General features: G+C 52.4%; 2 protein-coding genes across 3 annotated transcripts; one reads left to right on the top strand and one right to left on the bottom strand.

Annotated features, from left to right (window-relative positions):
* Positions 1 to 991: 991 nt before the first annotated feature.
* On the top strand, positions 992 to 4,495 carry Tprg1l (tumor protein p63 regulated 1 like). The gene is made up of 4 exons (XM_075944714.1): positions 992 to 1,332; positions 1,430 to 1,606; positions 2,532 to 2,685; positions 3,355 to 4,495. Exons 1-4 carry the CDS (start codon positions 1,058 to 1,060, stop codon positions 3,547 to 3,549), a joined length of 801 nt encoding a protein of 266 aa, XP_075800829.1. The 5' UTR covers positions 992 to 1,057; the 3' UTR covers positions 3,550 to 4,495.
* On the bottom strand, positions 3,620 to 17,450 carry Wrap73 (WD repeat containing, antisense to TP73). Of its 2 annotated transcripts, none has more exons than XM_075944712.1 (12): positions 17,311 to 17,450; positions 14,185 to 14,337; positions 13,513 to 13,629; positions 11,509 to 11,581; positions 9,495 to 9,598; positions 8,755 to 8,841; positions 8,481 to 8,615; positions 8,326 to 8,403; positions 6,919 to 7,024; positions 6,090 to 6,215; positions 5,509 to 5,700; positions 3,620 to 5,269 (listed from the first exon to the last, which is right to left on the bottom strand). In XM_075944712.1, exons 1-12 carry the CDS (start codon positions 17,377 to 17,379, stop codon positions 5,127 to 5,129), a joined length of 1,383 nt encoding a protein of 460 aa, XP_075800827.1. In that variant the 5' UTR covers positions 17,380 to 17,450; the 3' UTR covers positions 3,620 to 5,126. The 2 variants fall into 2 exon arrangements, with proteins under 2 accessions (XP_075800827.1, XP_075800828.1); XM_075944713.1 differs by having other exon boundaries at positions 4,973 to 5,269; positions 9,534 to 9,598.
* Between the last annotated feature and the right edge of the window lie 7,176 nt (positions 17,451 to 24,626).

The raw sequence follows: 24,626 nt of genomic DNA, 5'->3' as shown, positions 1-24,626 counted from the left end.
TGAACACAGGATATAGAAGGTAAAAGGCTTTGGGGGAGAGAAGGGAGTAAGAGGGAACGTGACAGAGATGGGGAAGTCAGAATTGACCACTTGGGTGAAGGTTTAAACTGTCGTGGATGCACAGCCCTCGGAGCCTGTGGGGACGGTGCGATACAGGTGACATGGGGGTCAGTTAGGTTCTTGGAAGGACAGCTGAACCCAGGATTGTGTCGCTCATCTGGACAAATAGAGTGCCCCGGTGACTACATACACCAGCAACCCAAAGGGAGCCATTATTCCGCTGTGAGGCTGCTGGGCTGGATGAAGAAAGCTAAGGAGGATTTATCTTTCGGGGAGGAGCTGAGAGGCCCAAGAGTCACCCAACGTTTTCTTCCAAATCCCTCAGAGCGGCATAGTCTGTGATTCGGTAACTCACCTGTGGGCGTCATGCCCAATGTGAACAGATGCCCCGCACACACCCAACTACCAGTGTGCACAGACCCTAGAAAGCCACACACCCAAGGTGGCCCTGGTGTCCATGTCCACACCTTAGGTACCAATATCCCCCAGTGCCCATCCGATATGCCACACACCTGAGGTGTGTGCACACAAGGCAAGCAGCTCACCCTGAGACGCCTACATCTGAGGGGTCCACACAGAAGCACCCGCAATCCCCAGAAGCCAACACCCCGACCAGCGGTGCGCACACCTCCGCGGAGCGCCACGCGCCGAGAGGCACGCACCGTGACCTTGGAAAAGGTGAAGGGCGTAGAGTCGACGCCCCTCGCGCCACCCCGCCCTCCGCGCAAGCCGGACTGAGCCTTCCCTTTCCTGGTCCTCAGCCAGGAGCCTCCCAGCAACCTACACCTTTTCCTGCCGAGTAAACAGGAAATGGCTCCGCGCGTGGCGGTTGCTTCCGGCCCGGGGCATCGGTAATTCTGAACGGCAGCGCGCTGCAGCCAATCGCAGGAGACGACCGGGGAGCGAGCCAATCGCGGGGCGGGCGAGGGCGGGGCGCGGTCGGACGGACGCCGGGGCGGCGGCCGCGTCGCTGGGGCCGGCGGGTGGCGGCGGCGCGATGCTGCAGCTGCGGGACACGGTGGACTCGGCGGGCACAAGCCCCACGGCGCTGCTGGCGGCCGGCGAGGATGCGGGAGCGGGCCGGCCGGGGACGAGCACGCCGCTGCGCCAGACGCTGTGGCCGCTGAGCGTCCACGACCCGACACGCCGCGCCCGCGTCAAGGAGTACTTCGTGTTCCGGCCCGGCACCATCGAGCAGGCGGTGGAGGAGATCCGCGCCGTCGTGCGACCCGTGGAGGACGGCGAGATCCAGGGGGTGTGGCTGCTGACCGAGTAAGCCTGCGCGAGTGCGCGTGGGAGCCTCGCCTCTCGGCCGCCGGGTGGGCAGCGGGCTGGGGCCCTGGTGACAGGCGGTCCTTCTCCCTTCCAGGGTGGACCACTGGAACAACGAGAAGGAGAGGCTGGTGCTGGTCACCGATCAGTCACTGCTCATCTGCAAGTATGACTTCATCAGCCTTCAGTGCCAGCAGGTGGTCAGGGTGGCGCTCAGCGCGGTGGACACCATCTCCTGTGGAGAGTTCCAGTTCCCTCCGAAGTCGCTCAACAAGTAGGTGCACCAGCGCACTACACGGCAGGGCCCCTGCGAACCCTGTAAGTTCCGTTCTTGCTAGCTAAAGGCCTCATCTTGAAGGACCAGTGAAAAGGACCTTAAAATAGAAACTGTAGAAACTGACTTGAGGGCGGCCCAGTGCCACCTTAAAAGGGCTGCCGGCACTAAAAACCGGTTACCCTTGTGGAATCCTAGCCCACTGTTAAAAGCTATGTTAAGTACTGAACACTCCCCAGACCGGGCATTTTACCTCCAGCAGGGTGGGAGCACAGGGTATCTGTTCAGTCTTTTTCTGGTTCCTGTTTAAAAGAAAAGCAGATTGGCTGATTGATTTGTTGATTGAACGTACTAAAAATCGGATACATTAGAAAACACCTAACAGCCAGTTTTCAAGAGCTGGTGAGCTTGCTATAAAAGAAGTATTCTGAAGCTTAAGAGGCCCATACCCGTGGGTGGTGGTGACACACACCTTTAATTCCAGGACCCGGGAGGCAGAGGCAGGCGGATCTCTATAAATCTGAGACCAGCCTGGTCTACAAAGTAAGTTCCAGTACAGCCAGGGCTACACCGAGACACACTGTCTTGAAAAACTGAAAAAGAGGCCCATACATCTGAGCCCAGACTATGGCGATTTGAATAGGGAATCCAGGAAGCTAATGGCTGTGAGCATTATTCAGTAACACATTAAGGAACGAAAACATCCAAATTTGGCCAGACTGAACTGTATGCCGGTTTCACTGGCTGTAAAGATGAGTCTTAGCATCACCAAGACATGAACCTCTTACTCTCAGAAAGTGCTTGCAGTGGCTAGCGGAGACCCTTGTTACACTGTACCCCAGCTGTCCCTGCCTTCCCTGATAGCAGCTGGCTGCAGCGTTGGACTCCAGTGGTAAGCAAGGCTCTCTTTCCCCTCTTCCATCAGGCGAGAAGGCTTTGGGGTTCGCATTCAGTGGGACAAGCAGAGCCGCCCTTCCTTCATCAACAGATGGAACCCCTGGTCCACAAATATGCCCTACGCCACCTTCATAGAACACCCGATGGCTGGCATGGACGAGAAGACTGCGTCTCTGTGCCATGTAAGCAGATCCGAGGCCCGGGGCCAGCAGTGAGTGTGAGCACTTGAAGTGCAGGTCCTGATAGTGGGGCCTGGGAACACAGGGAGACGCCCATCCCGCTGCAGGATGCTCAGTCTAGAGGGGGCGAGTTGCAGTCCTAGTGAGGCTCTGCAGGTGCTGCCGCTGGTGCAGGTGCAGGCGGGTACTTGGGAGGTGCTGAGGGAGCCCTGAGATCCTTCAAAAGGGCACATGTGCAGCATATAGTGCATTGTGTCCATGCATTCCAGACAGGTTATGGTAGGGCTGAGAAAGTCCTGTCACTGGATGACGTCATAGTCCTCATGAATTTCTCCATCTGTGATGGAGTGCACAGCACGCCAGTGTGCAGCGTGTGATGATGGTCTCGAGTGCACAGCACGCCAGTGTGCAGCGTGTGGTGACAGTGCTGTCGGAGGTCACGTGCTCAGTGTCCTTTGTGTCACCTCAGGGCGTGTGCTGAGTCTCCTCATGGTGTCTTTAGTGACGGAGCGGTACTATCCTGAGCTGAGTGACGTTTGGACAGATGAGTCACCTGGTGACCCAGCCCTTAGCACTTGACCTGATGACTTCTCAGAATCCCCGTTTCCCGTGTAGTGGAGTACTGTTGTCTGCCCTGAGGTGAAGGTTCCATGTTTCTTCTCTCTTTTACAGTTGGAAAGCTTCAAGGCTCTCCTGATCCAAGCTGTCAAGAAAGCCCAGAAGGAAAGCCCACTGCCAGGACAGGCGAATAGCGTGCTGGTGCTGGAGCGCCCGCTCCTCATCGAGACCTACGTAGGGCTCATGTCCTTCATTAACAACGAAGCCAAGCTGGGTTACTCCATGACCAGGGGCAAGATAGGCTTCTAGTCTTCGTGGAGGGACGCGGTGTGCCACCTCAAGCTACCCACTGCGGTTGGAGAGAACACAGGCATGGTCCCTTTAGGTGCCTGATTAGAATAGTCAAGCGAATTATATATATTTAGTTGGATATTGGACACCTTGGCAACATGATATATGAAGGCAGAAATACTGGCTGTCCCTATGCCACCGTGTTCCTTCTGTAACTCCACATAAATGTTTTCTCCAGTGTCCCTGCTGGGCTTGTTCTTCCTGCTCTGCCTCTCCAGCATGCTGAGCAGAATGTGCCCGCCCACTTCTGCTGAACACAAACTGTTGGACACCGGGCGGAGCAGAGCCACCCGTACCTGCACTGCAGATGCACTTGCATTAACTCCCCCTGCCCCCCGCCGCCCTTCAAGTTTTGTATTTTGAAATTCAGCCCGTTTTTTAAAAGCTAAATACAATAGCAGTCAGCAGATCAGTTACAAGAAAGACAGCCACTCCTAGCGAAACTGCTCTTCTGTGAATATGTTTGACCTGAAGTCACACTTTGCAAACTAATCCAGCTTGGGTTAATACAGCAGTTTTCCTAGGCCCAGGGACAGTCAGTCTCATGGCATAATCCAGGCCCTTCTGGAAGTCATGGTGGTGGGTTTTTATCATCCTGTCTCTGTTTAAAAGGGACTGAGTGGTTTGGTTTAAAAAGTGCATGTTTATAATAAGCAGACCAGCCTGCATCCCCCTGGCCCCAGGTGCCATCAGCCCCACCGAGCTTTGCTGAGCTTCACCACGCCAGCCACACACGGTTTCCCCTGTGGCTCTAGCACCTGTCAGTACACTGTAGATGCTGGCCTGTCACTCGATACCTCTGCCGCAGCTTTAAGTTAACCATGGATGTGACCAGAATGACCTCAGATGCACCTGGTCTTTGTCCTCTGCTTTTGGTCTTGTAGTAAAGACGCTGAAAACCAAATGAAGTCGCTCCTTTTTGAAGTTACTGTCACAAAACAGTTGCACCAACTAAAGACTGTCTTGAGGCCTGAGGGACTGAACCTGCTGGCTGGCTGTGGACCCTCCCCATAGTCCTCTTTACAAAAGTTCAGATGGGCAAGTCCACAGTCCAGGTTAAGAGCCTGGTTCAGATATCCCAACATTTTGGTCTGGCTGCTTTCAGGCCGTTTGCTAGAGATGTGGAGCTGTGCTGGGTGGGCTAAGTGCTTCCACTCAGCCAGGCAAAATGGCCGGGGGAGGCACGGGTGCCTGAGGACAGCCTGCTGCAGAGGGGCTGCACAGACCGACAGTAGTCACCCTTGGTCAAGAGCACTCTGGAAACGGCTCGGAATATAGAGACAGAAGGCAGCTAAGTGTTACCTCAGCGTTCTTCATCCTCCTAAGATAGACCTTGAACCTGTGACCTAAGGCCTCGAGGGAAATGACCACCCTTGTCCCATGGATTAGCAAATACCTATTTTATATTACAGTTTATACATATTTACAGAACACATCACTACAGAAAACTGGATATTCCGTCCCATCAGGATCCTGCGCAGCTGTTGCTTGTGTTGAAAGCAGCAGGGCCCGTTGCCTCGGTTTCCACTTGGGTCCTAGGCATGGCCATCCCGTTGTCCACAGGCTGCGCCAAATCCCTCCTTGGTCTCCAGAAAACAGAGACAGAAGTGGTCCTTGCTAAGGAGGGCCAAGGAATCCCCACTCAAGTGCCAGCACAGTCCAAGCACTGGGAAGTCACCTAGAGAGACAGGTGGTCAGGGTCAGAGCAGAGATCAGGACCAGGGAGGGCATCCTATGGATTAAGTGAGGATCCTGGCGAGCCCAGACTGATGCAGCCAAAGCCTATAAAGCTTGGGCAGCAGGTCCCGTGTCAGGTTACACACTGGGCAAGGTCCTGCAAGTTTGCTAAAAGCCATGGTGGTGGGGGCATGTCACCGCTAGGCATGAGCCACCGTCCGTTGGCTGGGATATGCTTACCTTCCCCAGGTACCTGCACGGACACACAGCCTGCAGGGGACCACAGGTACACCTTGCTCCCTCCTGTACAGATGGCCAGCCTTGGCTGCTGTGGGTCCCACTGAAATGAGCGCACTGGAGACAAATGCTCCAGTACCACAAACAGCTTCAGCTTCTGAATGTCCCAGACCCAGACAGCGTTGGGGACGTTGTCTGCAAGGAAACAGAGATAGGGCACCATGTCAGTGCCAGCCCTCTTCGAGCAAACCTGACTCAAAGGATGTACTGGGTTTCTTTCTCAGGGACTAGCACACAAAACAAAACAAAAAAGACCCCCAAAGGCCATAAATCCCTCCTTTTTCCCTGTGGTTTTTACATTTGTAATTGTGAAACTATGCAAACCAAACCAGAGCCACAGAGGCCAATGCTGGAGGGAGTAGGCGGTCAGCCAGGGCGGGCTGACTAGCTAGGAGCTGCTGTGCAGACCGTCCACAGGGAGAACAGCGCACAGCTGCCCTCCTGAGCTGCTTCTCATTCATTTCTGCTCTGGGCGTCAAGCAGTGCAGGGAGCAGCTGACCCTGTCCAGGAGTATGACACTGACCGTTTCTTGTTGCCAGGAAGTAGCTGTCAGAACTGAAAGCCAACATCCCTACTCCCATCCTAGGGTTAGCTCTGTCAGCTACCGGCTTCAGAGTCTGCAAGGCAACTGGCCCAGAGGCGATCTCATCTGGAACACAGCAGGGAGGACATGCAAGGGTGCTGGTTAAAGGGGGGAAGGGAAAGCAGGCCGGCAAGTGTGCAAGAGATCTGCTGTGGGAAGAGGCCTGCTCACGAGTTCCCTAGGGGACAACTGTTCTATTCCGCTGCAGAGAGGGCCCCAAGTAGGGACAGGCCCATGCAGTCTGGAGCCCCCAGGAAGGGTATAAACATCATCAGGTCTGCTTTCTGAGCTAGTCCCAGCTGCTTGAACATCTGGCCGGTCTACCCATCACCAGCATCTGCACAGACGGCTGGCTGCCCTTTTCCAGCTGGGAGGTGAAGGAAGATTATCACCCAGCAGAAGATGTTAGCTAAGCACCAGCCAGTATGAGCAGCACCTCTCAAGCCTGGCTGCCCTCAACCCTGCAGGGCAGGAAGTGAAAGGCTAAGCTACCAAGTACATGTCTGCTCCTGTTCTCTCTCCCCCCAATCCCTCTGAGGTCCATCAGAGAACTGTCGACGGCCAGGACTGTTAAGCTACTGTGACAGGTGGGGTGAGGGCACACGGACTACAGGGCAGTGTGGGAAAGGTGAGCATCACGGGAGAGCACTGGTCTATGCTGCAGGGAGCTTGAGACCCCAGCTGAGATCTCCCCACCCCACCTGAGATTCACATGGACAGAGGATTCTCATCTGAGACAAAGCACAGGCTTTCTCCCTCTGCTGCTTACATTTGCTCTCTGAGGTAGAGAGGGCACCAGCCATTGCTCGGGGTGGTGGGAAGGACAGGTGGCCCAGCCCCAGCTGTGGGATCTTCTCAGCTTCCTTATACACAACCTGAAAAACATGATTTGGCCACTAACCAGTTTGTGACAAGAACCAGGGACTCGGGAAGGTGGCCAACTTAAGTGCCAGACATCACAGTTACTGGGAAGAAGAACACCAGTCTGACCCCTTGCAGTGAAGGACAGCTCAGCTGCCACCTCAGTCCTGCTGACCAGGCTGTCCTGGAGAGATGGGCCCTGACTACATGGCTGTGTCGTGGTAAACAATGTCACAGCCATTCAGAAGTGGCTTGTGTGGGTGCCAGGCCAGAGGGCAGTGAGTAGCAAGCCTGTGGGAGCAGCAAACAGCCAGGCACAACAGATTCGCTGCTAGTGTGGGTCTTAAAACCCATGAGCTGGGGCTTGGCTGCCAGCAACTTTAAACAGTGTATGGGGAATAAGGCAGGTCACTGGAGGTGTGCCTTAAAAGCCTGTATTGGGACCTCGCCTGTACTTCCTCTCTCCTGGCCACTGTAAGATTAGCTCTGCCCTGCCATCTGCTCCTTACCACAGTGTGTTGCCTTGACACAAGCCCAGAGTAAGAAGGCAAAGGGTCCACAGACTGAAGCCCCTTTTCCTTTAAATTGATTCTGTCCCAGTGACATAGCTGATTTATACACCAGTCCCGGTAGAGAAACCATAGCACACACAGAGACCTAGACGCATGAACCACAGGCAAGCCTTGGCGGCCTGCAGGGCCAGCCTTGCACCCTGCCGTCCCTCACCTGAGCTCAGCCAAGGCCAACCACTACTACTGGAAGAGCACAGGCTAAGCCAAAGCCTCACCTCTGCCCAGCTCTTCCTTCCTCCAGGTTCTGGCCTGCAGCCCCGCCCCTTCCTTGTCCTCCTCAGGTCTAGCACCTCAGTAGATGGGTGACCTCTACAAGGAAAGCAGAAGTCTGTCCTTGCTGCGGACTGAGAGATGACAGCGCGACTCAACACTATGGAGCTACAGAACATGCCTTCCTGGTTCCCAGACCTAAGCTGCCCCTTGCTCCCCAAGGTCTGCACAGAACAACTCTCCTGGCCCTTCCCTGCTTGTCTGCACAGTGCCTGGCAGGACGGCAGATGTTCGAGACTCCCCAGTCCCTCTGCTAACACCAGGGACCAACAAAGGACAGAGCATGGATGAACACAGCATCTGGCTAGGATAGTGGCACAGTCCACAGAGCCTGGACTAGACATGCCCTTGACAAAAGAGGGTGTGAGGGCGCAGGGACAAGGAAGACGACATCACAGTAACCAAGGAAGTCAAGAGCAGCTCACAGCACCAGAGACACCACCATGCTCAAGTCAAGATTCATGCAGACTTACTGTCTTGGGATTATTAATGGTTGCAGGATGCCCAAACTCGGTGATCATCTTCCAGGTCACATGATTAAGGAGGCGCACCTGGGGAAGGAACCATGAGGATGACATGCAGGCTGCAGACAGCTCATGGAGGTGGCCAATCCCGAGCCATTTCCCACCTTTCCGTCATAGCTCCCAATGGCCAGGAACTGACTACTGGGGCTCCAGGCCACAGACTTGATGCCCAGGGACCACTCATAGGCACAATATGCGGAGAGCAGGCGGCCGTCCAGGGAGTAGAGCAGAATCTTGTACTGCAGACAGACATGTAGACAGGTCACAGGTACCGAGTGCAGGCTTCAGTGCCCAGCAGCTCGCTGCACTAAAAGCACACACAGGTACCTGCAGGTGCGTGCTCTCGAGAAAGAATGTGCTGCTGGCCATGTGCTATACCTCCAAGCAAGTGTCCCACGCTGCCAGCACACAGCCATTCGGGGCCCACTCGATCCCTGTGAGATCCTGCGTATCTGTGTCAAAGTGCTTCCGGATGAGAGGAAAACACGACAATTTGAAAAAATTTCCTTAGGTAAGTGCATTTATTTCACAACCAATGCTTTTGGCACACGTATCATTTCACATGCAGCACAGACAAGACAGCTGCACGCCGTCCTGGTGAGTGCCAGCCATTCCGGGCCAGGCGCACATGCCCTCATCCTCCCGCAGCCTGCTTCCCAGTGTGCCCCCTCGGATATCTGTTCATGGGTTTGAGGCGTGTTTGCATGGAGGGCGATATGCTCACGTCACAGCTCCTGAGACATCTTGCCCAGGGCCAACTCAACAGCATTCCTCCCAGCAAGGCATTCCCTTACACAAATGAGGGTTCAAAGTTCATGCTAATGCCTGGCGTGCACCAAGTGTGCACACAAGGTCTGAATCACACTTAGTGTGCACTGCTTAAAGGCACACACAGTACTCCTGCCCTCTGGCCACAGAAACCTCATTCTACCTACACCAGGGACTGCAAAGGCCCCTAGAATCATCAGAACACTGGCTCTGCCCCTCTCCGCCCCCACCCCTGCCAGCAGGACAGGACTGCCCTACCCGGAGGAGCTGCCCCTCTACCTCCAGCAGGAGAGGACTGCCCTACCCGGAGGAGCTGCCCCTCTACCCCCAGCAGGAGAGGACTGCCCTACCCGGAGGAGCTGCCAGTCGCTGCACACAAAGATGCTCACATAGTCCCTGCAGTCTCGCCTCTCTGCCAAGGCCAGGTAGCGGCCATCCCTGGTGAAAGTTATTCCTGTGGAGAGAGAATGTACTGGAGCCAGAGCGTGGACAAATGCCCAGAACAGCAGGGACTTTACAGGGGACAAGAGAAAGAACCAAGCAAGAAAAGGGGAAGCCCCAGAAATGTGGTGAGCAGGACACTGTCACACGGGAACCTGACAAGCAGAGAGATCTCACTCCTCCAAGTTAGGTGGGAGCCCAAGTACCTGATTTTTAATGTGTCAGAAATGTCACTGACTGAATGCAGGGCCTAGCTGGTTAGTATGTTTCACAAAGAAACTACAGGAGACACTTGTGGTCAAAATCCAGCTTGCTATTTTGTGTGTTTGGCACATGTGTGTCGTGGCATATGTGTGTGTGTATAAAGGTTAAAAGACAGTCTTAGGCGTCTGTACTCCCCAATGACTTTGTTGAGATTGTTTGCAACTGCATGTGCCAGGCTAAGTGGCCTGCAAGCTTCTGAAAGTCTCCGTCTCCAGCTCCCATCTTGATGTAGGAGTGCTGGGACTGCAGACTTGTGCGGCCGTGCCTGCTCCACAGTGGGCTCTGGGGTCTGAACTCTGTGCGGCCGTGCCTGCTCCACAGTGGGCTCTGGGGTCTGAACTCAGGGCTGTGCCTGCTCCACAGTGGGCTCTGGGGTCTGAACTCAGGCCTTGCCTGCTCCACAGTGGGCTCTGGGGTCTGAACTCTGTGCGGCTGTGCCTGCTCCACAGTGGGCTCTGGGGTCTGAACTCACGTCTGCAGGCTTGCACAAGCACTTTATACCCTGAGGCAGCTCTCTCGTCTGCTACTGCATTTCTTACTGTTTTTGGATTTATCTTTATTATTCCCAGTTAGTGTATAGGTTGTGCACAGAGAGCAGGAGCGCCTGCAGAGGCCACAAGTCCCATCCCCTGGAGCTGAAGCTATAGGCAGCTGTGAGCCCCCGACATGGGTGCTTCTTGAAGAGCAGTGTGTGCTCTAGCCCAGAACTTATCATTTCAAATAAATGAATATTCAGTATTAGCATAAAAAACCCGAGGCCAAGGTTGCTGCTTCATGAATGATAAGAACATTTCAAAGAACAGAAGACTAGAGGACACCTCCACCCAGACCCAGACTGTTGTTCAGCTACAGTAACACTTCAGACTACAAAAAAGTCAGAATGAACCTACAGTGCACTTCAGTCCAGTGTGACCTGCAAACTGCTTATGGCAACAGAGAAGACAGTACGACGCCCGATGTGTCTCGCTCCTTCTACTGTATGCTGTTTCTGGGATCGAGGGCAGTGATGCATACACATCCCATCATCCCATACACTCTGCCCAGGGCTCCAATGGCGAGGGGCTCCTGTCCCTTTCCCCTGCTCTGGGATGCTCAGATGTGACCGGATGTGAGCCCTGACAGAAGAGCTAGGGAAATGAGCTGGAGATGCTCAGGGGTTAAAAACATATGCTGCTTTTCCAGAAAACTGGACCCCAGCACCCAAGACAGACAGCTCACAACCACCTGTAACTCCAACTCCAGGGACTGGGATGTCCTCTCTGGACTCCACGAATGCTTGCATTCACATTACACACACACACACACACACACCTGATTATAAAAATAAATCTTAAAAAAAAGTGAGTGCAGTGAGGCTGCAACAGGCACCGAGGGTGAGCGAACTGTCCTTCCCGACTCTAATGGGTGGTAAAGGGTCTCCCTCCCAGGACGCCACCCCTCTGCAACTCTCCACAGCATCCTGCTGTCAAGGAAATAGCATGCAAGCTCTTGCTTACAGAGACACAGGAAACAGCACAGAGTGAGGAGAGCCAGGTGATATCTAAGGACACAGAGGAAGGTACAGCCATGGAGGCTGGCTGGGAGGGGTCTGCTGCTGCAGCAGCCACTGCTTTCTGCTCTCTGTGACAGACTGTGTGTGAGGGGCGCTGGCAGACTCACCCTGCTGACAGGCTTTGGGATACTTGATGTAAGACACAGATTTTGTGCACAGGGACCAGACGGTTATTCGCAGCTGCCAGGGAGAAGGGGAGAGAGAAAGGAGTTAGGATGTTTCCTGTCGCTAGAAAGACTCTCCAAGCTGAGAAGATAAAGGTGGACTCACGTTGTACACGCACAACAAGGTTAGTTTAGCATGCTTGCATGAGCGGCTGTGAGAGCCCTGATCGTCACCAGTCGTCAGAGGGGACACTGACTCCACAGCGCAGGGCTGGGGCGACGCTCAGGGCGAAGGTCTCACAGCTCAAGGAGGCAGTGGAGTTTGGAAACTCGGCATTCCTCCAAATGCCAAGTGTCTAAGATCCCAGCATGTGCAAGACAGAGACAGGCAAGCGTGCTAGCTTAACTAGAACTGGACAGCTAAGTTCAAGTGAGAGACACTGCCTCAAAACGAGGTGGAGAATAACTGAGGAAGACACGCAACATCGACGACGTGGGAACTCGCGCACACCCCACGACACAATGTCACTTCAGTGCCCTAGCCTGGTAGCCATCTCAAATCCTGATGCGAGCCCTCGGAAGTGAACCCCTCCATCTGCACTGGCCCAGCAGGATCCTGTCACTGAGCCCCAGGGCTCCCCACAACTCAGATCTCAGCAGCAGAGTGACAGCTGAGGATGATCCAGCAAGCCTGTCCTTTCAAGGAACAAGAACAGCAGCTATGACTGCCAGGAGGGGCAATGGACGGGCATATTTAAATAAATACATGGGCACTGCAGACCCCAGGGTCCCCCATAACGGGGAGAAGATGGCTACTGTGCAGTGCAGCTCCAGCAGGCTCTCGAGACCTGTCGGTGTTCCGAGAAGTGTGTAGGTATATCTTCCACTGCTGAGGCGACAGCCCAAGTCGGCCGCCTTCTTGTTGTCTCACAGGAGACAAGGTCTCCTTGCACTGTACAGCGCCTTCATGGATATCCTGCCTCCAGAAGGGTACCCATGATCTAACTGTCCTGCGTGGGAATTGCATGACTCTCAGTTATGTGTCCACTCTACTAACGGATGCCTGTAGGGTCACCTGCTGACCATCAAGCATAGCCGTGGTAAATGAAGTCTGAGGGATTTTTTTAAAAGCTAAAACTTAAAAGCTAGGAATAAGGTAGGGCATGGTGACACAAAGCTTTAATCCCAGTCATCAAGAGGCAAAGACAGCAGATCTCTGAGAGTCTAAGGACAGCCAGGGCTACCCAGTGAGACCCTGTCCCAAAATATAACAAAAAGTTGGCTTCCTTAGGGTGCCCCTTGCTAAGCCATGGTATTCCTTCACACCCAAGCTGAACAGTCACTTCAGGGCCACGGGCCAACAAAGCCATCGAAGGCGACCTGCACGTTTTACTCTGTCCAAACGTCCTCTCCATTTCAGTATGTGTGTGATTGAATGAATAAAGGTACTCTTTTTGGGAGTGGGGCATTAACTGAGGGTCTGAGATCTGGAGGCTGGACTCTGGTCTGCAGAACTCTAAGCATGAGGACTGCTGATCAAAGTTGTCTGGAAAACTCTCAAATGACCCTCTAACAAGCCCAGGCCACTTAAGATGCCCAGTTAAGATATTAGCATAACCAGTACAGAGTTGGCCTGTAACAGAAGACATAGACTTCCAATCCAAGCATGTTTTACTCCAGAACCCAGACTTCCAATCCCAGAGTGTTTTACTCCAGAACCCAGACTTCCAATCCCAGAGTGTTTTACTCCAGAACCCAGACTTCCACATCCCAGAGTGTTTTACTCCAGAACCCAGACTTCCACACCCCAGAGTGTTTTACTCCAGAACCCAGACTTCCACATCCCAGAGTGTTTTACTCCAGAACCCAGACTTCCAATCCCAGAGTGTTTTACTCCAGAACCCAGACTTCCACATCCCAAAGTGTTTTACTCCAGAACCCAGACTTCCACATTCCCAGCGTGTATTAGGCACAAGGGACAGGATGGGCCGCGTTTGGCCAGCTTACATGGAATTCAGTTGTATTCAGAATGTGGCGGCCGTCCGGACTCCAGCAGGAAGCAACCAGCCCTGCGGAGCCCTCGTCGATTTTGCAGTGCCATTCTGGCTGCTCCAGTGACCAGACCTTGAGTCATAAAAGAAACACAGGGATGCAGAGCACGGTTGCACCACCTGCAGCCTGTAAGGGAGAGGATGCTACCTTATCACCTCAGGCGTCCCTTTAAAAGGATCCGCTCATGTCTCTGTTCCAGAACCTCACTTAGTTAGGCTTTGTGGATAGCAGTTCACTGCCTTCCAGCACTCCCTAAACATGAATGCCTCCCACTCCGGAGAACATAGCTTCGAGACTAACAACACTTTAGTGCTTTTCTTTTCTATTTTTTAAACATCAAAAGTATTTGGATTAAACTATTAGAGAACATTAGGTATTTAAAGAAAAAAACTTTAGAGTTTCTTTGCATTTTTGTTTTCAAACCTAACTAGAGGATACAAAAAACCCCATTCCTTCCTAGTTACCCCCCTGGGAAAGTTTCCTAATTCTAACTCTGCTATAGTAACAGCACCGGACCAATTACACAGGCCCTGTGAGTGCAGGCGCCCATCCACACAGGGGACTTACATGAGCCTTACCTATATGTCGCATGTACCTGCCTACACACACGCCTGCCCCGGTACACACCTGCACAAGCCCCCGTCTGTACATGGCACACAGGATGAAGAGGGAGTCTGCTGACCACTCTATGTGCTGGATCTGGTCCAGGCATGTATACAACTGAAGGATCTGAAGGGTCTTCCCATCCCGGATCACTAGCCGGTACTGGACACAGGAAGCCTGAAAAGTGAAGCAGAAGGCACTCAGTAGTGTCTGCTCTACAGGAGGGCAGGAGGGCTCTCTGGTGTGGGATGCCCTCTGTGTGCTGTGAATATGTTTTATTACCATTGGTTAATAAAGAAGCTGCTCTGGTCTATGGCAGGGCAGAATATAGCTAGGCAGAAAAGCCAAACTGAATAGAGGGAGGAAGACGGCGGAGTCAGGAAGACACCAACAGCAGCCAAAGGAGTAAGATGCCAGGGCATTACCAATAAGCCACAGGGCACGTGGCAATACACAGATTATTAGAAACAGCTTAATTTATATGTAGAGCCAGCTACTAAGAAGTCTGAGCCATCGGCCAAGCAATTATAATTAATATTAAGCCTCAGAGTGGTTATTCAGGAACGGCGGGTGGGAGAGAATCCTCCAGTAACAACAGTGAGGCCGTGCCTCAGTGGTCACCTCCTTTCCTCCTGTCTGGCATGTTTCAAAGCTGCCAGTAATTACATAGCTCGTTCCAAAATTAGAAGAAGAGAAAGCTGGTGCATACGAAGATTTAAACGTTCTACCACGCAGTTTCATCATTGCGCACACTACACATCTGTCCAACATTCAACTGGAATCCCCAGATTTGTACAAGTAAATTTATTTTTTAAAAAAATTAGATTGGTGTGCATGCCTGTAATCCCAGCACTGGGGAGGCAGAGACATGCAAATTCCTTAGTTTGAACCAACCCTGGTCTGTAGAGTGAGTTCCAGGACAACCAGAGCTACACAGGGAAACTCTATCCTGAACCACCCCCACCACCAAAAACAAAAGAAAAAAAAGAAAGAAAAGGGAAAAGGGTTTTTTGCTTGGGTGTGATGGGACACACCTGTAACTACCGCTCTAGGGAGATGCTGAGGCCAGCTTTGCGTATTACACTATAGTCTAAAAGAACTTGCACTCGCCTCAGATGCAAATTTGGATTCCCAGAAGTCACATAAAACTGGGTGTACTTGTTTATAATGCCAGTGTTCCTGTGGTCAGAGGGGAGGCAGAGACAGGGTGGGTCAGCTAGCCTGGTGTATGCAGCAGAGAACAAGAGACCTTGAATGGAACAAGGTGGAAGTCAAGCAATCATATTCCAGTTGTCCTCTGCCCTCCGTGTGCGTGGCCCCCATGTACAATTGCACACTAAACAGACACACGTGCATGTGGTGCACAGGCAGACTGAAAAAAGAGAAAAGGAAGCCTAATTTGTCTTCTGTGGAAAAAAGAGAGCGCAAGGGCCAAGTGCAGGTTAGAACTAGGGCCTAGCACAGGACTTAGGTTTTCACAGGACAGCCTTGTGAGCTGTGAATTCCAGAGTTACCAGGTCCAATGAATTCTTTAGGAACCATTGAAGACACTGAAGCAGGAAGCATGGGCCAGCTCTGCCCAGTGTGGCAAGACTCCCAATAAACAATTATCAGGAGTTTCACAACATTTTGATGAGTGGGCAGTCCCAAACACAAACATCAGATAACTAAACAAAACCTCCTTGCTGTTCATAAGAACTTTAAGGAAAACAACCCTCATCTGCCGAGATACTTGGAAAAAGGTAAAATGTATCGAGGTAGGAATGTGTGTGTATGTGTGTGTGTGTGTGTGTGTGTGTGCGCGCGTGCGCACCTGTGTGAGTTCTCTCCTTCCACCTTTCCTGGGTTCCAGAACTCAAGGTCAGGCTTGCATGCAGTAAAAGGTAAAATGTATCAAGGTAGAATATGCTTGTGTGTGTGTGTGTGTGTGTGTGTGTGTGTGCACGCACACGCGTGCCTGTGTGAGTTCTCTCCTTCCACCCTTCCATGGGTCTCAGAACTCAAGGTGTCAGGCTCGCACAGCAGTGCCGCAATCTTCTAATACTACCTCTATTCTGTCACTCACTCCCTACTTTCCTAGAATGACACAAAGGTGGTTAAACGATGTCTCAAAGGCCTGGGTAAAAACAGCAGGAGTGTGGATTAAGAACCAAAATAGCCAGGTGGTGGTGGTGCACGCCTTTAATCCTAGCACTCGGAGAAGAGGTAGCTCTCTAGAGGCCTACCTCACTAGAGTGAGTTCCGGGCAGCCAAGACTGCACAGAGAAACCTTGTCTAAAGAGGATGATCAATGCATAAAAGGAAGCTCATTAAAAAGCATGATTACATTTGTATGCGGGGAGGGTCATACACTGGCTGTGGCTTATGTGGAGGTTAAGACAGCTTGCACATGTCATTCTGCCCTTCCATTATGTGGGCCCTAGCGATGGGACTCAGCTACTGGTCCAGAACCATAGTTTTTATAAGCCGAGTTTTGTTTTTGTTTTCCCTGATGGCTTCCTAATGCCAGTGGTCATATGGGTGTCTGTCACCCATAGAATGGACAGCTGACATCCAACACTGGGACCAAAAGCTAGTTACTTAAATCATCTGCATGCCATGGAGGAGGAGAAGTAGCGCGGAGGAGAAGTAGCGCGGACCAAAAGGAGGGCGCCATTTAACCAGATTACACGCGAGCAAACATAAACTATGCCGTTTGTGACAAAGTAACAATGAGCTGGCATCGCCTAACCCAACTTTGACAAAGGGAAACTGGAGCCGGGAGGCTGGCATCCGCCCAGCCCGCGCCACCTGTTCCAGGTCCCCCTCCCTACCACGACCACCTGCCAGAATATCGACCTCCCCCAGCTCCATCCCTACCCTGCCCAGGCCACCCGCTCCACTTGCCCCTTCCCTACCCCGGCCCCCTGCCAAGACCCCCCCTAGCCCGGTCTGGCTCAGGCCCTCTTTCCATACCCTGATCATCTACCTAGATCTCCCCCGTCCGGCCCAAAACTCTTCCCCTGGTGCCCCGCTTCGTCTGGCTCGAGTCCCCCTGGCCGCCCCCCTCGTCCCGCTCGGGCCCCCTTCCCGCCCCTCTTCGACCAGCTCTGGCCCCCTGCACAGGTCGCGCGCCCACGCACAGGTAATGCCCAGTGCACCGCGGCTCACCAGGTACTTGCCGTCCGGGGAGAACCTGCAAAGCAGGCCCGAAAGCTTGAATGATTCCGAAAAGTTCATGGCCGCAGCCAGCCGGGGCCAGCAGCACCCTAAGGTACGGCCCGCAACCGCCGCGGGCCGCGGCCGGAAGTACGGAGGCGGAAGCAAGCTGCAGCCAATGGGAGCCTCGAGCGGCCGCGCGGCATTGTGGGGCGGGGAGTCCGCGCTCGTGCCTTAAAGGCGCCTAGCGTCTTTGCGCCATAAAGGATCTAAGTGCAAGCCGCGGAACTCGTGGCTGAATTTTGACTTCAGATAAATCACAATATAAATATGTTCCCAGATGTTACATGAGACATACTTAGACTAAAAAACTCCCTTATCTAAAATTCAAGATTTAACTAGGCGTCTGTACTTGTAAATAAACATTTGTTTACATCTAAATACATATTTAAGTATGTAGTCGTCTGCAGATAAACCTATTTTAGTATGTAACAAAGTTTCTGTTACGGGGTTTAGGGGCGCGGCTCAGATGGCAGAGTGCTTGCTTAGCATAAATGAAACTCTGGTTTCGGTGCCCAGCACCGCCTAAACCGGGCACGACGCTTTAATCCCAGACCTGAAGGCAGAGGCGGCGGCAGTTCAAGGTCATCCTCCGTTAGAACGTCTTGGCCTACGTGAGATCCTTTCTCAAACAAAACAAAGCAAAATATAGTATCTATTACAATTTATTTTCTATGTATTTTCTAAGTATAAATATAGGTTTGCTTTGAGGTTTTGTTGAGAGCGACCACGAGCAGCACGACCTCGTGACGCTCAGGTGCTTCGCAAGTCTAGGGCGAAACGAAATCGTAGGCACGTGGATCAGCTCACCTTCCTGGATGTTAAAGTGTGAACTTAGAGGCTCTTGAGAGCAGCCCTGCTAGGCGTCTGTGGGACAGAGCGCCAACCGGGCTTCAAGCCCCGCTCGCTCCCCAAAGAGCCCTGCTCCTCCTGACTCACGCGGCGTCCCAAATCCTCGGTCCCACAGGGCTCCCCATTCCCGTCTCATTCTGGAAGCTGATTGCTCCTGTTTGCACCCAGAGCTTCTGAGGATCAATTTATCGCGCAGCCACTGCCATGGGTGCTGGGTCCCGAATTCTGAGAGCAAAGCAGACCTGGTATTGTTTGGTTAAGCTCCTAGCTCCGAACCTCTTCCTCGCCTCTAATTTCCGAGTAAGATTGAATGAGGATACTTGTACCGTTAGGAGAGAACCTGGAGAGTGCCCGGAATGCTGGCCTTTTCTGTTCCCAACCAGTCCCAAACTTGCTTGTCCCCACCCTGCACCTAGCAATCGTCCTGGTTCATGGTCAGACTTTCGAGTGAGAGGGGGAAATCGGGTCTGCGCCCGACCTCTTCTCTTGCAAAGCCACTGGTGACACTAACGTAACTTCGAGGGCGCGTGGGAACGAACATCTTGGGCTAGGACCACCCTGCGGAGCCACTAAGGGGTCCCATAACCACGCAGGGCAGGGCACACCCGGTGGCCGAAACCGACTCCGAATTGAGATGAGGGACCGCTAGATCGCTCACTTGCCCCGCGGCGAGATCGCTGGTAGTGCAGTAGGCATCTCAAGCCAGAGATGAGCCTGTGCCTAACCACAAGCCGCTCTGTGTGAGCAATTTCTGGGCATCCGTTGAGCATCGCCTACCACACCAACACCCACGTGCACTTTCGACCAAGAAACGACTGATACCCAGGGCTAGGAAACCCGGACGGATCCGGGAGGGTGCAGGGTGCCAACCGTGGCCCCAGGGTGTATGGGTTCAGGAGGCACGACCTCTGATTGAAGTTTGAAGAGTCGAACCCAGAGGGTCTGCACTGAATACTCTTTCCAGGCGGGCTGTGGTCTCCATCAGGCAAATCGAGAGGGGCTACGAACTGTTCTCAGAGGAGACCCGCTGGTGCTCGTCGGTCAACGGTTCTCCTCCAGGGCTTCCAGTCTTCAGTTTCGGTCCCTCCTCCAGGTTTCCTTCGGCCAGGGCTCGCCCTGGAGAAGGCGCAGCTACCCGGCTGAGGGCACTCCTGACCCTCTGAGTTGCAGGCGCTTGGCAGTAGAAGCAGCGAGGGGTTCGGAGGAGATGGGCATCTGGGGAGAAGGCGGAGGAGAGAATGGGAGAGAGTCCAGGGCGTCGGGTGCCGAGTGTGCACCTGGGTCCAACCCCTCGGCGCCTGCGCACCCTTCCTGGCGCCCCGAGCACCGCCAAAGGTCGCGGTCCCCTACAGCTCCGCGAAGGGCTCCGGCTACTAGCGTGCAGTCCGGCAGGGAGACCCCGCTGGGGTTCCTCTGGGCGACGCGCGCCAAGCGGTGGCGGGAAGGAGGCGGGAGGAGTGGGGCCCGGACCCCGACTCGGGCAGAGCCAGCTGGGGAGGCGGAGCGCGCGTGGGAGCCCTGGGCCGGGGTGGCCGGCCCTCCTCCCGCCACGGCTGAATGCCCGCGCTGCGTTCCCGCCGGTCCGCTGCAAAAGGCGCTAAACCCGCGGCAGTCCCTTTGCCGCCGCCTCCCCGCCCGGCGCCCATATAACCCGCCGCCCCTGAAGCCCGCCCCGCAGCCCAGCGAGAAGGCAGCGGCTCAGCCCGGTTCTCTGCGACGCTGACGCCCCGGCCAGCAGCCAGGTAGGCAGCCCTGGGACCGGTGAGAGCCAGGGATCCCTCCCGCGGCTCTGTGGCTGGGATTAGGGTGAGCGGCAACCGGCAGCCGGGATGCTAGCCGTGGGAACCGCCCCAGGGACCTCGCGTCAGTGGCAGGAGGGGCCGGAGTGGGCTACCAGAAGATCCAGTTGATGCCTCGGTAACCCTGGGTCCTGCCTCCTGCCCACCCTGTCCATCACAGGTAGCAGGTGATCCCTGGAGATACTAGAGCTTAGGTCTCCTGCGAGTGGCAGTTGGGAGGTGCAAGGAATGTGAAACCCGAAGGTCTTTCCGTGCATGCCCTGTAAGCAGACTAAGAGAGTCCAAAGACAGCTAGAGCCACTCTACGCTGGCCCGCTGGCCCGCTGGCCCCAAGACGCGAGTTACCTGGAGGGTTGTTGCTTCACCTGCCTCCCTCCCTAGTCTTCTAGGAGAGAATCCAGGCTGCCCGCGCTGTCTCCTGTTTCAGTTCAGGTCAGATCCTTCTGAACCGGGCAACGCGTTTAAGAGATGAGCACATGTGTAGGTGCCTGTCCGTACACACAGAGGTGGGGGGACCCCCAAGACCCTTGGTTCCCTGTATGTGCTGTGATCTCTCTATTAATTAGGTGTGCACTTGGGACCTGGTTTGCAGCAATGTTTGAGGAAGGTTGCTGTTGTGTTTGTTTTTCTTCATTTAAAATTCAGTCGTGTGTGTTCCTGCCCCGGTGCCCCGGCCCCGCATGGCACCGTCAGAGGATGGCTTTTGAAGTCAATTCTTTTTCCATCTTACCGTCTTGGGGATTTAACTCTCAAGCGTCCAGGCTAGGCAGCAAGCACCTGCTTGGTTTTTGTTTCTGTTGCTCTTTGTTATCATTCACTTGGGAAGAAAATCAACGGAGACAAAATTCATCACAAATTCTCGGCGTGTTGCAAATGCCGATCCGCCCCCCCACACACACACAACACACACACACCTTCATTCTTTGAATTATTCAGTAAAAAGAAATTTAAAACATTACCTTGTGAACAAAAGGAAAATATTTGAAATTTTGCCATTCATGATTGTATAAATGTGTGTGTAATCTTAAAAATAAGCGGCTTCAAAGAAGTTGCATTCCCATTAGTCTGGCGGGACTGGGCTACTGGTTGGCCTAAGTGGGAGGCTGCCTATCCAGCTCGGGTCCTTGCGGGTCCTTGCAGGATGCTGAGCACACCTGCTCATTCCAGGTGGTCACCCCATTCCGGTGGGCACCCTGTTTGCAAACAGTCTGGGACAAGTTACTTAACCCTTTGGAACCTCAGTTTATCCATCTGCAAAAACAATAATAACAGTGTCTTTCTCAAAAGGTTGGGAGAAAAGTAGCCAGGGCGCTATATGCAAAGTGGTTGGGAGAGTGCTGATACCCACCAAGTGGCTCCCAAATGTGCTGGCTTTTGGTCCTAGATTTTGACTGTACCCCAGGAAGAGGATCAGTCCCCAGGTTTTGGAGAGGTGGTGGCAGCAAGGCAGGAATCTGCCTCTGACCTGGGTGCAGGCTGGTGGCATCTATCAGGAGTAGGTCCTGTGGTAAAGATGCTTCTATTTCATGTTTATTTATAGAGCATGCCCAACCCAGGTTCTGGAATGGACTTCCAGCGGTGACGCATTCAAAGGAACACAGCTAAAGTAGGGATGAAGAGGGAGGGGAGACTGAGGGCTGAGGGAGGTTCACGGAGGCCGGGGTGTATCCAGGGATGTACTAGCCCTGAGACTCCTAGAACTCCAAAGCAAAGCCGTTTTCGTCATTGCCTTTAATTACAGCTGCTTGTACAGCTAAGTGGGAGACTGTTTCTGTCACCAAATTCAAGGGCAATTTACTGCCCAGAAGCAACACAAATGACTGTGTACATGGTGAATGGTGTTCATAAAAAAAAAAAAGAAAGAAAGAAAGAAAAGAAAAAGCGAATCAGAGAAATCCTCAAAACACTCTTGTTTGTTCCTTCTAACAAGCCAGATTTAGTTTCTGGTTCATCAAAGACTACGTTGAAATGTTATTGGTACCAAATTCTACTTCAACTTCAGAGAAGAAACTATGGAGTAATATTCTGTGACAGAGATTCCTTTAAAAACAAAAAACAAACAAACAAACAAAACCCTGTCACTCAACCTTGTTTCTGCCTAAATATGCGGCAAGGAGTTTAGCAGATACATTGTGTCATTTAGTCCAACTATAGACAGCATAGACCAGGCAATGCCTCTTGCTGCCTCATACCTTGCAGAGCAACCTTGAGGGCTTTTGCAGACACTTTCTCTTTAAGAGAGTTTGCTTTTCCTGGACTTGTTGCTCCACAGGGGAGGACCAAAGAAGAAAGAATTGCTCAGCAAAACTACTGCTTATGAAGTAGCTGCAGGAATTAGTGCCTAGTGCCTGTTTGGGTTATGGCTGTGTTCTGGTATTAGGCTAAATAAGTTAGGATTTTGATTTGCCTGTAATTCTCCAACATTCCCTTAATGTAGTAGGTACTGCAATTATGCCCATTTACAGTTAGGCAAAGGAGGGTTTAGTGTGTGATTCAAGGGGTCTGGAGTTAAAGGTCTTCACACCACAGGAGCTGAGAGTCCCCCCTCCCCCATCTGACAAATGGTCTAGGTCAGGGGCTTCTGGGTGGTTCTCTCCTCTTTAGCTGGTGTTGGCTAAGCAGCCTAGTAAAGTTAAGACAGAGTCACGCACTCCAGTACCCTGCCCGGAGCACTGTTTTAGAAAGGACTCTTTGAGACTAGGTGACTAGAATTAGGAGTGTTGTGAACTCAATACCTAAGAAAAATTTTCTCATCTTCTCCAGTTATGAATGTACAAACAAACCAAAATCTTTACAGTTCATGGAATTTTCTCACCCATTTCAGTGACTGATATTTTTACTGTCTGTTCCTCGGTGCTAGGATTGCAGACATTTGCTGCCATGCCAGGTTTGGTTTTGCTGTTGTTGCTGTTTAATGTGGGATTTTTTGTTGTTGATGATGATGTTGTTTTGCTCTCTCTCTCTCCTCTCTTTGTGTTTTATGTGGGTTCTGTGTATCTGAACTCAGGTTCTCATACCTTACCAACTGAGCCATCTCCCCAGTCTCTACCAAAGGTAATCACAATAAACTAATTTTCAGAAACATTCTAGTCTTATTGCGCGTGCCCTGCTTATCTGCATAGGTGCAGTGAATGTACTGAGTGACTGTGCAAGTCAAACAGAGTCCCATAGCCGGCTTCAGAAACCAGTGCTGGCAGCCAAGCCCAGTCAGGGTCCCACCGTTGGAATTCAGCTGCAGAACTTCTCCTCCTAGAGATCCCCCAAATAGCCTTATCCTTACCACTCCAGGGGGTAACTGTCCTTGTCTATGAGACCTTGTAAGCTAGGTACTTTTTTTTAACCTCTCTCTCTCTCTCTCTGTGTGTGTGTGTGTATGTATGTATGTATGTATAAGGGGGGGGGTGTTATTGTTTTTTACTTATACAAATAACTCTACCTCTATGGAAATAAGCATTTCTATACTACAAAGCATTTACACACATAAAATAAATAAATCTTTTTTTTTTTTAAAGAAAAGAGCTGAGTGTTGGTGGTGCACACCTTTAATCCCAGCATTAGGGGCAGAGGCAGAGGCAGGTGAATCTCTGTGAGTTCGAGGCCAGCCTGGTCTACAGAACAAGTTCTAGGACAGTCAGGGCTACACAGAAAAATCCTGTCTTGAAAACAACAAACAAATGAAAAAGAAGAAAGAAGGAGAGACAGAGAGAGAGACAGACAGAGAGACAGACAGAGAGAGAGAAGAGGAGGAGGAGAAGAAGGAGAAGGAGGAGGAGGAGAAGCAGAAGCAGAAGCAGAAGCAGAAGCAGAAGCAGAAGCAGAAGCAGAAGAAGAAGAAGAAGAAGAAGAAGAAGAAGAAGAAGAACTGATAGAGACGAGGTCAGACTTCTTGGGATTTCATATAAAATTTTCATGCATTTATTATTATTATTATCACTATCACCACCACCACCACCATCATCATCATCATTTTACATCTGTGAGTACACACATGTCACAGCATGCCCGTGGTGGTCAGAGGAGTGTTGGGGGAGTTGGGTCCTTCTACCATTGTGGAATCTGAGTTTCAAACTCAAATTTCAGGCGTGGATGCCAATGCCTTATGGCCTGATGAACCATCTTAATGACCCCGCACACCCCACTTTTTAAACCTGAGTTCTGGGGATCATAATTAGGTTCTCATGCTTATGGCAAGCACTAACACTGACCCAGCCCCAGACATGACTTTGGTTTGATGAGGTCCAGAACCTCTCCCCACAGCTGGGACCCCTTTCCTGTTGTATGTGCCTTTCAGAACTATGCCATCGGCTCCTCCTCGGTGCCACTGTGGATCTGCAGTCTGAAGACACTAAGAGTGGCCAACGGAGTCACATGTCCTAGTGTTCTGCAGCCATGATCAGGGATTATATGTCCTGAGTCTCAGTATGAACCTTAGATCTGTGGCTGGAGCGATGGGGTTGTGGTGCTGAACCCCGTTTACTCAAAGAGTCAGTGTGGGGTGGAAGTGGTCAGGGCTGGCCCGGGGCAGAATTCAACAGACTGAAGGGTGAGAGAGGCCCTGGGACGATGACATCTGGTATTTTAGAACCTTCTGTGGGTTCTCAGTAAAACCCCTTCTGT

The sequence above is a fragment of the Microtus pennsylvanicus genome, chromosome 13 (assembly GCF_037038515.1).
Source record: "Microtus pennsylvanicus isolate mMicPen1 chromosome 13, mMicPen1.hap1, whole genome shotgun sequence".
NCBI classification, from domain to species: Eukaryota; Metazoa; Chordata; class Mammalia; order Rodentia; family Cricetidae; genus Microtus; species Microtus pennsylvanicus.
Note: the sequence above shows the minus strand (reverse complement) of the source record. Positions and strands in the feature narration are given on the sequence as shown.

Excerpts from the sequence above, each read along its gene's own strand:
- Tprg1l (XM_075944714.1), top strand. The coding sequence starts at position 1,058 with ATGCTGCAGCTGCGGGACACGGTGGACTCGGCGGGCACAAGCCCCACG. Across the intron at positions 1,607-2,531 it reads CCTCCGAAGTCGCTCAACAA|GCGAGAAGGCTTTGGGGTTC; the intron begins GTAGGTGCACCA and ends CTCTTCCATCAG. Across the intron at positions 2,686-3,354 it reads AGACTGCGTCTCTGTGCCAT|TTGGAAAGCTTCAAGGCTCT; the intron begins GTAAGCAGATCC and ends TCTCTTTTACAG.
- Wrap73 (XM_075944712.1), bottom strand. The coding sequence starts at position 17,379 with ATGAACTTTTCGGAATCATTCAAGCTTTCGGGCCTGCTTTGCAGGTTC. Across the intron at positions 11,582-13,512 it reads TGAATACAACTGAATTCCAT|CTGCGAATAACCGTCTGGTC; the intron begins GTAAGCTGGCCA and ends TCTCCCTGGCAG. Across the intron at positions 6,216-6,918 it reads CTCTACCTCAGAGAGCAAAT|ATGAGATCGCCTCTGGGCCA; the intron begins GTAAGCAGCAGA and ends GCTGTGTTCCAG.